Raw genomic sequence first — 13,596 nt, 5'->3', positions numbered from 1 at the left:
GAGTCACGTCATATCCAATATATATCCTGTTTTCAGTAGAAGGAGCACTTTATATCTGCATCATGTTCAAGTCTGAGCAAGCACAATATCAATCTAGTCCTGCTGCTGGAAAAAAAAGAAAATTATATGCACCAAGCACTTTGGGAAGGAAAATAACTGATTACTTTTCCGCAATATAATTTATTAAACAAAGTACCAGTGGTGGTGATGTCATTTGTTCTTTTTCTCCATCCTCTCTGCTTTCTCTCTGCCTTTAACTCTTTCTGTACTTACAGAATTGCCAGCAGAAGAAGGTGAGCTATCTGTTTTATTATCCCCTTTATTGTTACTCTTTCTTTTTCTTTCTTCCATCGTCACATTAACTAATTTACATCAAAGTCTGTCTGTGTTTCTTTTTGCTGCTGCTCATTGTGTTCCTCTGTTTCCTCATACAGGGAAGTCACTCTGGGAGCTGGTCCTGGAACAGTTTGAGGATCTGCTGGTGCGAATCTTGCTGCTGGCTGCGTGCATCTCCTTTGTAAGAAAACACAACTGTCTGCACAGCACACAAGCAAACACATACACACTCAAATTCACATAATCAAGTAGTGATGACGATGGAGTTTGTATTAGTTTAACCCTGCTAGATGTACATACAAATGAAATGAGTTTTAATAACACAGATCTACACTGAACACAAACATTCACCTTTCTCTTGGTTTTGTCTTCTGTCTCATAGACCCTGGCTTGGTTTGAAGAAGGGGAGGGGACAATCACAGCCTTTGTTGAACCCTTCGTCATCCTCCTCATTCTCATCGCCAATGCTATTGTAGGAGTATGGCAGGTAAACAGTGTTTGCAGGTTTTTACGGACTGGCAATATCATCATATCAAGGCTGTTTCTTAGACTATTAAGTAACTATAGCGTGAAATGCAACATTTAGCATTATTCGGTGGATTTTGGCAGGTGGACGGGCGGGGAGCTCCGGGATTTAGCAGCAGGGGGGCGCCTTAACGCCATTCATCTGCACACACTCCCCACACTGCTGTAACACAGGCCTAATTGAAAATTGGCAAAATATCCCTTCAACTGCACAAGACTCGAGGAAAGTTGCCAGTCATGAGAGACTTGCCGTCAGTCCAAAACTGAGGTGCTACACTCAGTTGCCAGTTTAGTAGGTACACTTAGCTAAAAGTAATGCAGTTGTGCAAAACATCTTTCCTTCAAGTTCAGTTTACATTTTGTCCACCTCATTTATTTAATTGACAGTGGGCTGAATAACAGAAACACAAGTCCTTAGATTCGTTTCAGAGGCACTGACTACATGTGGGTTAACGGTGTATTTCATCTTTTGTTGTTTGTTTCTTTTTTGATGTAATGTGTCTAGGTCTGTTGACCTAGTTTGGGTTTTAACAAAGACCAGTCAGGGCAACCACGGGCTTTTAAAGCCTTTTGGATGTGCCTCTGTTTCCTGGGTTTAGCTTCTATGCTCAGTGGTGTGTTGTTCGGATTATAACATTTATATGCTCACATGGATGGTAAGAATCAAACAGAATTAACGGGTGTGTGTACGTGGGGTTTCTGAGCTGTTCATGAACCAGTCCCCACTTTTAAATCACTGCTGAAATTATCCATATCACAAACAGAGAACTACCCAGCTTAGCAAGACCTCATGTTCTATCATACCTGTAGCTTCCTGTCTCTCCTTCCCTGCTGTCTTTGTCTTCACATGAGGGCAACCATGCTCGAAGGGATTTTTCACATTAACAATCGTTGCTTCCATATCAACAATTGAAATAAACTCATAGAACCTTTCTATGGCGCTGTGTCCTCCAGGAGCGTAATGCAGAGAATGCCATTGAGGCTCTGAAGGAGTACGAGCCAGAGATGGGCAAGGTGTACCGACAGGACAAGAAGAGCGTCCAGAGAGTCAGAGCCCGAGACATCGTTCCTGGAGACATTGTGGAAGTCGCAGGTGAGTAGTGGCAAATTCTCTTCACCCTCTCAAGTAAAATTCAATTCATTAAATGTCTCTTGAGTGTCAAATAGTCAGCCAATAGTTGGTTTTCTCCTTTAAGACGTAAAATTGATTTATGTATTCTTTAGACCTGAAGAAGAGCTGTACATGCAGCATGTCATAGGTAGTGTGCAGACTCTGTTTTTTTCCATCCCTCTGTCCTGCATCTAGTAATTATTATCTTGATGTGTGCGCTTTTGTGAACTTTTTTGCATGGTTTGTTTGCTTTCCTACCATGAACGAACCGCACGTGAGTCAACTTGGAAGTGGACAGAGACCCACTTTTTCAGGCAGTCTTGGTTTGGTTGTTTCAGCCACACAAGTGTTCCACTGACAGCTTTTACACCAGCAAAAACAAACCATACTAACCAGGCAAAAGGACCTGAGTTCGTTTTAACCAAGCTAAACAGATTAGGTGTAAAAGCTCCCTTAAAAGGTTTAGAAAAAGTGCTGTATGCAGTAATGTCAGCGATAATCTGTGGGCTACAAGATGTGATACACTTACGAATTTAAAGTGGGATTGTGCTGTAGGAGGTTGTTTCAGTCAGCAGTTTCACTGGTTAATCCATCTATCCATTTCGTGGCACTTCTCTGGGTCCAGGTTGCATTAATTGAATTAACTTTTATTAGAAATAATAGTTATATACTGCCTAGAAGTACTGAATAAAAAGTGATATAAAGAATAGTTCTAGGCCATATCGTCCCACCCCATTCGTATATTTGATGGTATAGTTGTAAAATGTGTTAAACTGCATTCTATGTGGTATTAAAAGGTCTTTAAAAGTCTTAAATTTAACTTGACTCCTGCACAAAGGTGTCATTAGTATTCAAAAAGGTAACGCCATCAGAAGGCAGCAAACAAGAATATGAATGGGAGCCATCAATAACCTAAAACAGAAGCCCTAACGTGTTTTTACACACTCACTTGATATGCTGTTTTAACAGTGTATCTGTAGTACTGCAGTGAGCTTGGAAAGACCTTTGTATTCCAGCACAATGCATTTACACTGGATTGTTGTTTAGACATGGTTGAAATAACACTGCGGCGTCTTTGTTTAGTCATTCCTGGCAAACATCTTAATCTCTGCCCTTTCCTCCGGCTGTTATCGTCATGGAAACCCAGTGAGAGGCACACACGGCCTTCATGGAAAATATTTGATTGGAGTGTATATCAGCGCAGCAGTCTCAGAAGGTTTTGCTGTATGGATTCATGAATGCTGAAATGAAATGAAGGGTCTGAATTAATCATTTGTATCTCTTTTGAGCAGTATGTTAATGATATACGGGACATCTAAGCTAATGGCCTCGTGTTTAAACCTTTTTCATCCACTTGGAGTGCTTTTTGAGTGCCGCCATTTTTTATCAAGTGTTTTAGAGTGTTAGAGTGCATGTAGAGTTTTTAGGTGCTTGTGAATGCCGGTGTTAGTATTCATTGCTCTGGCTTGTTTGGGAGGTTGTGATGGTTGTTTAGCAACTGATTTGTCACCAATGTGACCAGACATACAAAAGGAGGTGGAAAATCTAAACGGGTCAACAGCATTGTTTTCAACATCGGGCGGTTGTGGCTCAGAGGTAGAGTGGGTTGTCGTATGAATGAGTGTGTGAATGGGAGAATGTGACTCGAAGTGTAAAAAGCTCTTTGAGTGGTCCGAAGGCTAAAAAAGGAGCTACACAAGCGCAGGGTTAAAGGCATGTGCAGACGAAACATTTCTGGGGATCCCTGAGAGAAATTGCCCACTGGGGAGTACCCGCTAGAACCACATACCTTAAAGGGCTGTTTTTCTGTTTGCATTTGCACTGCCAGAAAGAACACTGAAGCGATATACTGTAAGCCAACCGATGGTTGGATAGCAATGTCACTTCCGCATAGACTAGTCAAGATTTTGTATTTCCACCGTCACATATAGACTCAGTAAAGTCTGGACTTCATTGCAAGTTCATTTGTCTGTTTTCTTGCATTTTTTTTCTGATACAAGCTGTTTGTGTTTTGTGTTGTCTTTTGTTTACACGGTTAACAGTTTTTCTTAAGAATGGCAGTTGCAGTTGCTGGATTGGTTGTCCCTCAAAATGTGTGTTCCAAGAATCCACAATCATTCCTAGTCCTTGCAGTGCAGACAGAACATAAAGGGGTATCCTTAGAACAATGAAAAAGCCTAGGGGAAAAGAAAATTTAAATTAAGATCTATTCTTTGACCAGGCTTTTTCCTCCTAGACACAACAGAGCTCAATATAACGTTAATATGAGATTTGGAGACCATTTTCTCATACCTCTTAAGCCCAGTTCAGACCAAAGATTCACAACAAGACGAGTTGAAACATGCAACTACTTGCAACACGCCATTCAGAAATGTACTAAAATCCTGACGGTTCATGCTGATGCAACTTGATGAGACGGTGTATCATCTCTATGCAACAACTCTTTACTTCAGTTCTGATTTCCAGCTTTTCGGGTTTATTTTGTGGCTGAATTTAATTTGTAGCTTCTTAAAATATGAATGAGGATAGTGATAGGGAGACACTGGCTACAGCTGCATTTATAGTAAAAACATAAAATGAGCATGAGATGGACTATATTCATAATAAATATGCCACAATAATATTAAAAACTGGAGCACCTTCCACAGCAAGCAAACCAACCTCTGTTTGTATTTTGCCTTGACCAGCGGACTTCACGACAAGCCAACTGGCTGTAGAAACAGGTGACGAGCTTTACATTCTGCCAGCTGAGTTGCAGGTGACACCATCAGCCGGCTTGAGTCGAGCTCAGACTGACCACTTCACACTGTTGGGACGTTTCTCTGCACGTTCTAGAACGGTTTCGTCTTGTCTTCGTCTCATCATTGGTCTGAACTGGGCTTTAAATTCAGCTCCAGAGAAATAGCATTTTGCATGTCTCAGCCTGACCCTAATTTAAGATCTTAAAATGCTCTTTTTCTTTTCTCATTGCGGTCATTTAAATTTGTCTCAATTTATCAGCTCTTGAGATAACCATAAAATCCAAAAGAAAACTTCACTGGCTCATGAATGAGTCTGCACAATTTCAGAAAATTGTCTCAGTGATCAAATTCAAATCTCAGCTTTCTGTTCTCGGAGTTGAGAAACCTCTGAGAAGAAACAAGTTACAAGTCACGCTGATTCATTCTGTCACTTCTTAATTTTCATAAGAGGGAGTTTATAAGGAACAAATCACAATTTAGTAATCTCCGAATAAGACGCTAATTTATTTCTGATGTGACAAAGAAAAGATTGCTGTGAGGTTGGAAATGAACCATTTTGTCCACCTGCCACTCTGGCTGGTGGATTTCAACATCTACCAGCCACTTAATAGACAATAATTGTTTTTTGGCTCTTGAGTGAAGCAAATCTAGCAGCCACTTGCATAGTTTATCAGCATTTGGCTGGTGGCTCGTGCTAATTTCCAGCCCTGGTTGCGAGCAGCAAAGTTTCTCAGTCCGAGAACGCTTCAAGTGCTTCTGAGCATTTTTCAAGATCTGTCGGTGCACTTCTCTTGTCAAAGTTGGCAGTCGGACAGATGTGACCAGATGTGACCCTGTCCTATGAGTCCACTTCTTTTTGCACATTTTACAGCTGAATGGATTCACATAAAAAAAATGTTTTGTGTTTGAATAAACACATTGAGATCAGTTGTATACACAGTTAAAACCAGTCCAGCTGTGTCGTATGAACACTGCCAGTTGTAGTAACAGTCTGCACACACACACATTTCATCTTGACCCAGTAAGAAAACTGTTGAATCCTCCAGATACCCACTGCTATTTCAGGCTGCTCGGAGAGAGGAAGCAGGGTTAGGAGTGTGTGTGTATGTGTGTGTGTGTGTGAGATCCAGTGCCCTTCTGTCTGTAGTAAAAGTATTCGACTTCCAGAGCATGGGAACACAGTGACACTAATCAGAGCTGGAACAACAGGACGGAGCTGGAGGCTGTGTTTAATGTGGCTCGTGCTTTTATTATCTTTCCGACGTTTCAGGCCAAACATAACACAGTGACCAATATGACTGTTTGGGTACAGCCGCACATTTTTGGAATTAAGCTACCAGTAGTCTGTGTTAGTAATTTCGTCTGGTTTTAAAGTACATGTATCCATCATTATTACAAAAAAAGCAAATTGATGTAATCACTGTTTTATAGTTGTATTCTTGTCAACTAAATGGTTACTGTGCAGACCAGCAGATTTGAATGGTATAACCTTAATGTGTGTATCAGTTGTAATGAGTTCTTTCTAAAAAAACACCTACCTGTTGAGGTCGTCTAGTTGCAGACCTTTGAATTTCAAGTGAACCATTTCAAATGATTATCATTTTTGAGTGCTCACATTAAATTATTATCAAGCACTCGCAAAAGAGCAGGGTCAGTGTTAGCTTATCTTTCTGCACTCCACAGACTGTAGAGATTAGCCTACATAGCACGTTAGCATTGTCAGAAATATTTATTTATCTATACATACCAGTTTTTAATGTTTATATATTTATATTAAGGGTTTCAGTGCTCATTTTCCGCAGTACTGATGCAACAGCTCGGTCTCTTATTGTTAATGTTTAATACAGTCTTTCTGCTGTTCTCTGCTACTAACCAAGAAAAGAAAAGTCCTAGTTGTCATGTTATACCCTTGTTATGTTTATCTTTTAATAGAAAATGTAAATTGTATGCCCTCAATATGAATTGTCCCTGTTATGTAATACTTCCATCAGTTTTGTGCCTGGTTACCATTCACCTGTAACGTTAGATCGAGTGAATGAAACATTAAATGTTATCTGCAGCTGCGCAGAGCTGTCACTTTGGTGAATGGATCTCTGTAGATATTCACAGATAACAGTCACATTTGCCTGGATCCAGAACTTTGAATCCACCCACTCCACTGAATTTAAGTTGCCTGATCGTCTGGCATTGTAACACGAAACAGCGGTTTCTTGGTTGAAATAAAAAACAACCTGGGGCGCCCACTAGCTCCTGTGGTAGAGCAGGCACCCCATGCACAAAGGCTGTGTCCTTGCTGCAGCAGCCACAGATTTAATTCCAGTCCCTCCTCCTTTTCACGCTAAATCTGTCCTATCAAATAAAGGCAAATAAATCCCCCAAAATATCTTTAAAAAAGAAATTAAAAAACAACCCATGAGTGCCACAGGGGGATTAACGATTAGCCAATTAGCACGATGGGCTGGACCAACACCGCTGTCAAGCTCTTGTCAGGCAGTGCGCTGGAATGAATGGAGGGTAATAATAACAATGGCAACTGCTATAGACCAGAAAGACACTGCCATCGAGGCTGCTCTATATCAACATGTCTCTCAATATCCCCTAACATCAGTTTATTTTACTTTGCTCTGCTCCACTGTAAAAACCCCAGTAAAACCAGTATGTTGGCATGGCTAGTAGTACGTAGGTAGTATAGATAGAGTGTAGAGAGTAGATACATAGTACATGTTTTCTTTTACAAAGCAAAAACCAAAATTTTTATTTTATACATCCAAATTGAGTATTTGCCCACACCTCTGATTTTCATCAGTTCAGATAGGTCTGGTGTTGAGCTTATTGATGGTATTTTGAGATTTCTCCACTCTGGAGAAGTCAACATGGCTTAGAGTGACGGAGGATCTTAATTTTAACCGTCTTCATGTGGACCTTACTCTAAGAATTCATCCTGTCCCAGTGCCGGGAAAATGGCCCCAAAAAGTGTGCCAAACATTTATGAGACCGACACAGCTGTCACTTTCATATTACCCTGAATCACAAAAAAAGCTGTCTGTTCTATACAACAAATGACACCTTCTATCCCTAAAATAAAACATGTCAACTGTATGTTAACTTCCATTCCAATATTCTCCTGTCCAGTCCCCTCCACACTACTGACATATGACTTTATAAACGTGAAAAAGAGAACAAGCATCAAAGCTATAAATGTATAACAATCTCATCCAATGATGAGTACTTATAGGGCTCTTAATTTAATAAATGTCTTTGATTATATTTGAGACATTAATTAGTTTATATGTTTCTATATTTTTACATTAAGAAGACTACATTCTGAGGCAGGAATATCCCTGCTCTGGTAAAATGTGTCAGTGCTCTCACCAACAATTGCAAACGTTTCTTTGTCGTGGTTTGTTAGAGCTCATATTAAGTGTCAGCCTTTCTTTAGTGTCGAAAGAAAGCGAAAGGCTAATGTGTCAATGCAGCCTCTCTTTCTTCATTTCTCTCTCATTTCTCGCTGGCCCTCTCTGAGTCACTCACTTATGGAAACATTTGTAAACAGTTTATAAAAAAGGCTGTGCTCTTCCAAGAGAAGGAATGCAGACCTTTCATGTGTAGGAGTCCGTCCTTATTTGCATAAATAAGACATGATTTCAAAGGTCATAAACATATGATTTCCTCTAGAAATCTTCCTGGACACAAGTGGAAAATTTCCTTTGTATCGTTACTTCATAATATTGAAGATCTTAGCCAGAAAAGAGTGTTTATACGCACCTTTAATAAAAATGCTCTCACATCTCCCTGTACTCATGAATTACCAGTGATTTGTCTTGCTAGCAAAAAACTGTGCCAATGAAAAAAGGATTATAGCTTATGTCATGTGCAAGCCAAACAACCCTTAATATTAAGCTCTTTTATGATGGAAAGAACCATGAAACAGTCTCAGAACTTCCTCCTCCGCGTACTTGTAAAAAAAGCAAGCTAGATGAGGAACAGACAAATGCGTCAGTGTCTTGGACAACAAGGAAATGTCCATATTAAGTTGTGGTTAGGCCAATGAGATTCATGTACTGATCTTTGTCTGTATGTTTACTGTTGAGAGTGACTGTGCAAACAATTTCATCCATTTGTAATTTATTTTTGCAATTAGTGATACTCACATACAGCTTTGTGTGTCAGGGTGTGTCACAGATACAGTTTAAAGAAAACATTTTTGTCCAAAATCATTGCTGCTAACATTTCAATCGGGAGAGAATTGTTTTTTATAGTAAAAGAATATTTATTAACGTGCACATAAGAATAAAAATGTGTCTTTGTCATTTGGCCTCGTAGAGATGGTATGATTTAAGGAGGGTGATGAATCCATAGTCGAATAGGGAACCCCCCCCCCCCCCCCCACTAGACGCTGGTGGTGGTAGAGGTGGTGAAGATGAGATGAAAAGAAGATGGAGAAGTGCTGATGATCTGGATGAGTAGAGGAATGAGTCTTTGTTGAGCTTGTTCTGGACACTGGATACGATGGCTGGAGGTGAATGGGATGGAGGAGGGAGCGAAGATTCTGCATAAAATGATGGCTGACAGCAGCAGAGGAGAGAGCAGATTTAAAATTTGGCAGTGGCATCCTGATTGGCTGATAGAGATTGTGGCAAAGTTTGATTGGATAACTAGAAGAGTGAGCTCCCAGAGTCAGCTGATGAGAGGAAGTAGTGAGAGTGGGATGGAGAGAATTGTGGATGGATGAGCACAAAGGAAGTCTTCCTGGTTGAACGTAGGCTGAGCTTCATTTGTTAAAGCTCCCCTGTGGGATTTTACTTGTCCATTTTTTATTATATTCAAAGTTTATTGTCAGAGCAGCTGATAACAGATAAACTTGAGTTTTGTAGATCATAACCTTCATTTTAATTGTTTTGATAACACTATTTTTACATGTAAAAAGTTCTACAGGATCAGCAGCAGCATTTTAAAAGGAAAAGCCTCTGCCTACATTACAGTGTAATGCCTCGGCTCACTAGTGAGGTGTCACTGGGATTGGTCTATACATGTCAGTCCCACCAAGATTTCATAGGGTTTTTTCCCTGCATGATTTCCCAGCAGCTATTCTAAATAACTGAGGTGCGTGTTGTGATTTTTTTAGGTGGGTTTTTTTACAATGAGAGTGCAGGAGCAAGTAAAAATTGCAAATTCTTTTTCCGAATAATTCATTAAAATATAAATGCAACTTCCAGTGAGAATAAAACCATTCTGTTCTGAATCTGTGACATATACTGTCATCCTGATTCTTTCGGCACACGCAGTAGATTTGGATGCAACCACCTCTGTCATGGTGATTTGTCTTTTCTGTTATCAACACGTTTCAGACATTCTCCAGGTGTGTTTTGCGGTAGAAAAGTGTTTGTCAGAATGTCAGGTGTTCCACCTCAACGTTGCACACGGTGCAAAACAGTTTACCCCCACTTTTGTGCCGACCATCAGGGTATTACCATGCTCTGTGTTTAGCAGTAATTTTCTTTGGTAAGTGTGAGACGTTCATGTTGCATCTTTACAACCAGAAACAAGACAGAGGGGGTTTTTTTGCGGGGGAATGCTCTGATTGGTGAAGCTCACAGGAAACTACAATGATTGTGCCTGGCAAGTTAAGCACATTCAGGAGCAAGTTTACATCTTGCAGCTCTGACAAATGTCAGAGAAGTGAAGTGCGTTGCTTGTTTAAGCCACCGTGCTTTGATCTTAAATGGAGTGCGACTGTTTGCTTGTCGTCCACAGAGAGTACTTTTTAACCCCAGCTGGTGTGTTTAATCATGATCTTTAGATTAGCTTGTTCTTTTATGATGTGGAGGTAGAAGAGGGGAGGAAGGGAATCCAGGCAGTTTCATTCCACATAATCAACATTTAAGTCATTAAAAATATTAGTATTAAAGTATAAAAATATTAGATAATGTAAAGTGATGTAGAGTATGTCATGCTCAAGTTTTTGGTCACTACTTGGGGCTTAAACTCCACCTTTGTTCCAAGTTAGATACAGAAATGAAAAGTGAAATTAAGATTTGTCTTTTCAACACCCTGCAGTTGGTGATAAGGTCCCAGCTGACATCAGGCTGACGTCCATCCGTTCCACCACTCTGAGGGTGGACCAGTCCATTCTGACGGGGGAGTCTGTGTCGGTGCTCAAACACACAGACCCTGTACCAGACCCCCGTGCTGTCAACCAGGACAAGAAGAACATGCTCTTCTCTGTGAGTCTCAACAACCATATCTGTCTTTTCCTAATTCACATACAGTCAACGTAACACACACCACCAGGGAAAGGACCAGGGAGAATGGGACTACCAAGTGTTTAAGTTATGCCTGAATGATTTCTATTATTGTCAATATTAATGAGTCACACTGTTGCACTAGGAGACATTTTCCTTTATTACCACTGTAGTTCATTTTGACTCTATTCCTCATACGCCATCCTGCCTGCAGCACCAAACACTAACTCGAGCACCAAATGTGGATTTATGTGCTGCTGAAAACAGTCCCCAACAAATGCACGAATTCCTCTTGTTTAAGTAGCGATCGCTAAAAACTACAGTGACCAGCAGATTTAGGAAATTATGTATTTAAAGATTCACATCTACGAGACTAACACATACAGAATACAGCCAGCCTTATCTTTTAAGTTCAGCGCTGGAACAAAGTTGTGTTGTTACTAACATCTGTACCGATCTTCGTATGCAGTATAATATATTTATTGTTGACTTGCTGAGGCAGCAGTCACTGAGCTCCGCAGCTCTAAGAAAAAAGAGTTGCAGTGACATAAAGCATTTATCTGCTACACGAGTCACACATTTTTTCTCTTTGCTCATGGCACGTCTCTAAAATTACCAGATGAATTTGGGAGGATAAAACAAGGTGCAAAACACTTCAGACCCATTGAAAATTAAGTAGAAAAATACTTACTTTCTTACATACTTATTAATTTATTTGTTTATGCACTAAAATTTGTTAAAGATATCAAATTAAAATGATGAAATATAAAAGGGGTTTATATTATTATACATCTTACATTTAATGGTACAATAGATGACAAGACATGTGTTTCATGTATTTACACACAACATGACCAGAGAGTGTGACAGGGAAAATGACCATTATTTGATCAGACAAAGCAGCTGTGGTGTGTGTGTGTGTGTGTGTGTGTGTGTGTGTGTGTGTGTGTGTGTGTGTGTGAGACCTCAAAGACTGCTGAGTCACCAGGTGGTCTGTGGTCAAAGAACAACAGCCAGTGATGTTTTATTCAGCACCATCACTCTGACAGGCTGCAGGTCTGCAGGTTGTCTTTGTTGGCGTGGTTCTCTCAGTGCTGCTGTCCTGAGTGTGACTTCACACACTGATGTGTAGGCAACAATTTAGAACCTGCTGTTACAGGGGAGAAAGAAATCATTACACTCAGATATTAGATTTCACTGTCATTGCTTTATGTGGGAGCATATGAAATAGACAAAGCGTTCAAAGACACATACAGATTCTATTCACCGTCTCTTAAACAGCTCTCTGCTGAAGAACTACAGAAACCGTGCGTTACTACGACCCAATATTTGTCATGATGACAACAAGTTTGACAGCAAAGTTCATGACCTTTTCCTTAGGGCACCAACATTGCAGCGGGCCGTGCCATTGGCGTTGTGGTGGCGACGGGGGTGCAAACAGAGATTGGGAAAATCCGAGATGAGATGGCCTCAACTGACCCTGAACGGACCCCACTACAACAGAAACTAGACCAGTTTGGAGAACAGCTGTCTAAGGCAAGGACCTCTTTGTGTGTTTGTGTGTGTGTTAGTGCCTGGCATCACTTTGGACTCTAATTTAATCAATGTTTTGACACTTTCTAAAACAATAATCTAAAGATTTAATAAACAGTATCTCTGTTACTACCCTGCACTTGTGTTTGAACCTGCAGGTCATCAGTGTGATCTGTGTGGCAGTGTGGGCCATCAATGTGGGACACTTTAACGATCCGGTCCATGGAGGCAGCTGGCTGAGAGGAGCTGTGTACTATTTCAAGATCGCTGTCGCACTGGCTGTAGCTGCCATACCAGAAGGTCAAACATCTTATCTATTTATCAGTGCATCACTTCTTTTAGATGTATGTTTTTACTTTTTTTTTGTTAAAGACACTGAGCTGGCAAAATTTGGATAGAGGAACAAAATAGCTTTCTCCACTCACTCTAAAAGTCTTCTATGAGCCATTGATTAAAGCACATGAATCCAGCTGCTCTTATGAATCTCAGTGGCTGACAGAAAAAAAAAACAAGGCAATGAAGTTGTTAAACTCCCTCTCCCTCTATAAAAAAAAGCTTTCTCCTCACCATCGTCTGCCTGTCATGTTTTCTCCCAGGCCTCCCAGCAGTCATCACTACCTGCCTGGCACTGGGCACCAGGAGGATGGCCAGGAAGAACGCCATCGTCCGCAGCCTGCCATCAGTGGAGACGTTGGGTTGCACTTCGGTTATCTGCTCTGACAAGACAGGAACACTGACCACCAACCAGATGTCAGTCTGCAGGGTAAGTTGTGGGAGGAATGTTAAATCAGGATGATACATAAAAGGCTGACATCTGCTTTGTATCAGGATTTCTGTGTGGGCCAGTCAGCCTCATTCAGCTCTCAGTATTAATTATATTGTTATATTGTTATACTTGTTTATTGGTAAATGCAGAACACAGAAGGGCAATGAGGTGCATGTTTTGATTGCTTTGATTTGGGATATCAGTGGAAGTTAAACTGTCAGCACAAGGTAGAGTACTTGCTCTAGATCAGTGATACTCAACTCAAGGCCTGTGGGCCACATCTGGCCAGTGATATGGTGCCTGGTGGCCCAGCAACCATTTTCTTCTTCACAATGAAACTAA

General features: G+C 40.6%; 1 protein-coding gene across 1 annotated transcript in view; it reads left to right on the top strand.

The window, feature by feature from the left end:
- Positions 1-13,596, top strand: part of si:dkey-28b4.8 (sarcoplasmic/endoplasmic reticulum calcium ATPase 2) — a 29,772-nt gene that overhangs the window by 2,626 nt on the left and 13,550 nt on the right. Inside the window, exons 3-10 of the mRNA XM_050044466.1 lie at positions 276-293; positions 435-517; positions 719-823; positions 1,816-1,954; positions 10,771-10,937; positions 12,336-12,491; positions 12,647-12,788; positions 13,085-13,251. Of these exons, the coding sequence (XP_049900423.1) occupies positions 276-293; positions 435-517; positions 719-823; positions 1,816-1,954; positions 10,771-10,937; positions 12,336-12,491; positions 12,647-12,788; positions 13,085-13,251 (977 nt within the window). The remainder of the gene's footprint in view (positions 1-275; positions 294-434; positions 518-718; positions 824-1,815; positions 1,955-10,770; positions 10,938-12,335; positions 12,492-12,646; positions 12,789-13,084; positions 13,252-13,596) is intronic.

This window comes from Epinephelus moara, chromosome 5 (genome assembly GCF_006386435.1).
Source record: "Epinephelus moara isolate mb chromosome 5, YSFRI_EMoa_1.0, whole genome shotgun sequence".
Lineage (NCBI taxonomy): Eukaryota > Metazoa > Chordata > Actinopteri > Perciformes > Serranidae > Epinephelus > Epinephelus moara.
Note: the sequence above shows the minus strand (reverse complement) of the source record. Positions and strands in the feature narration are given on the sequence as shown.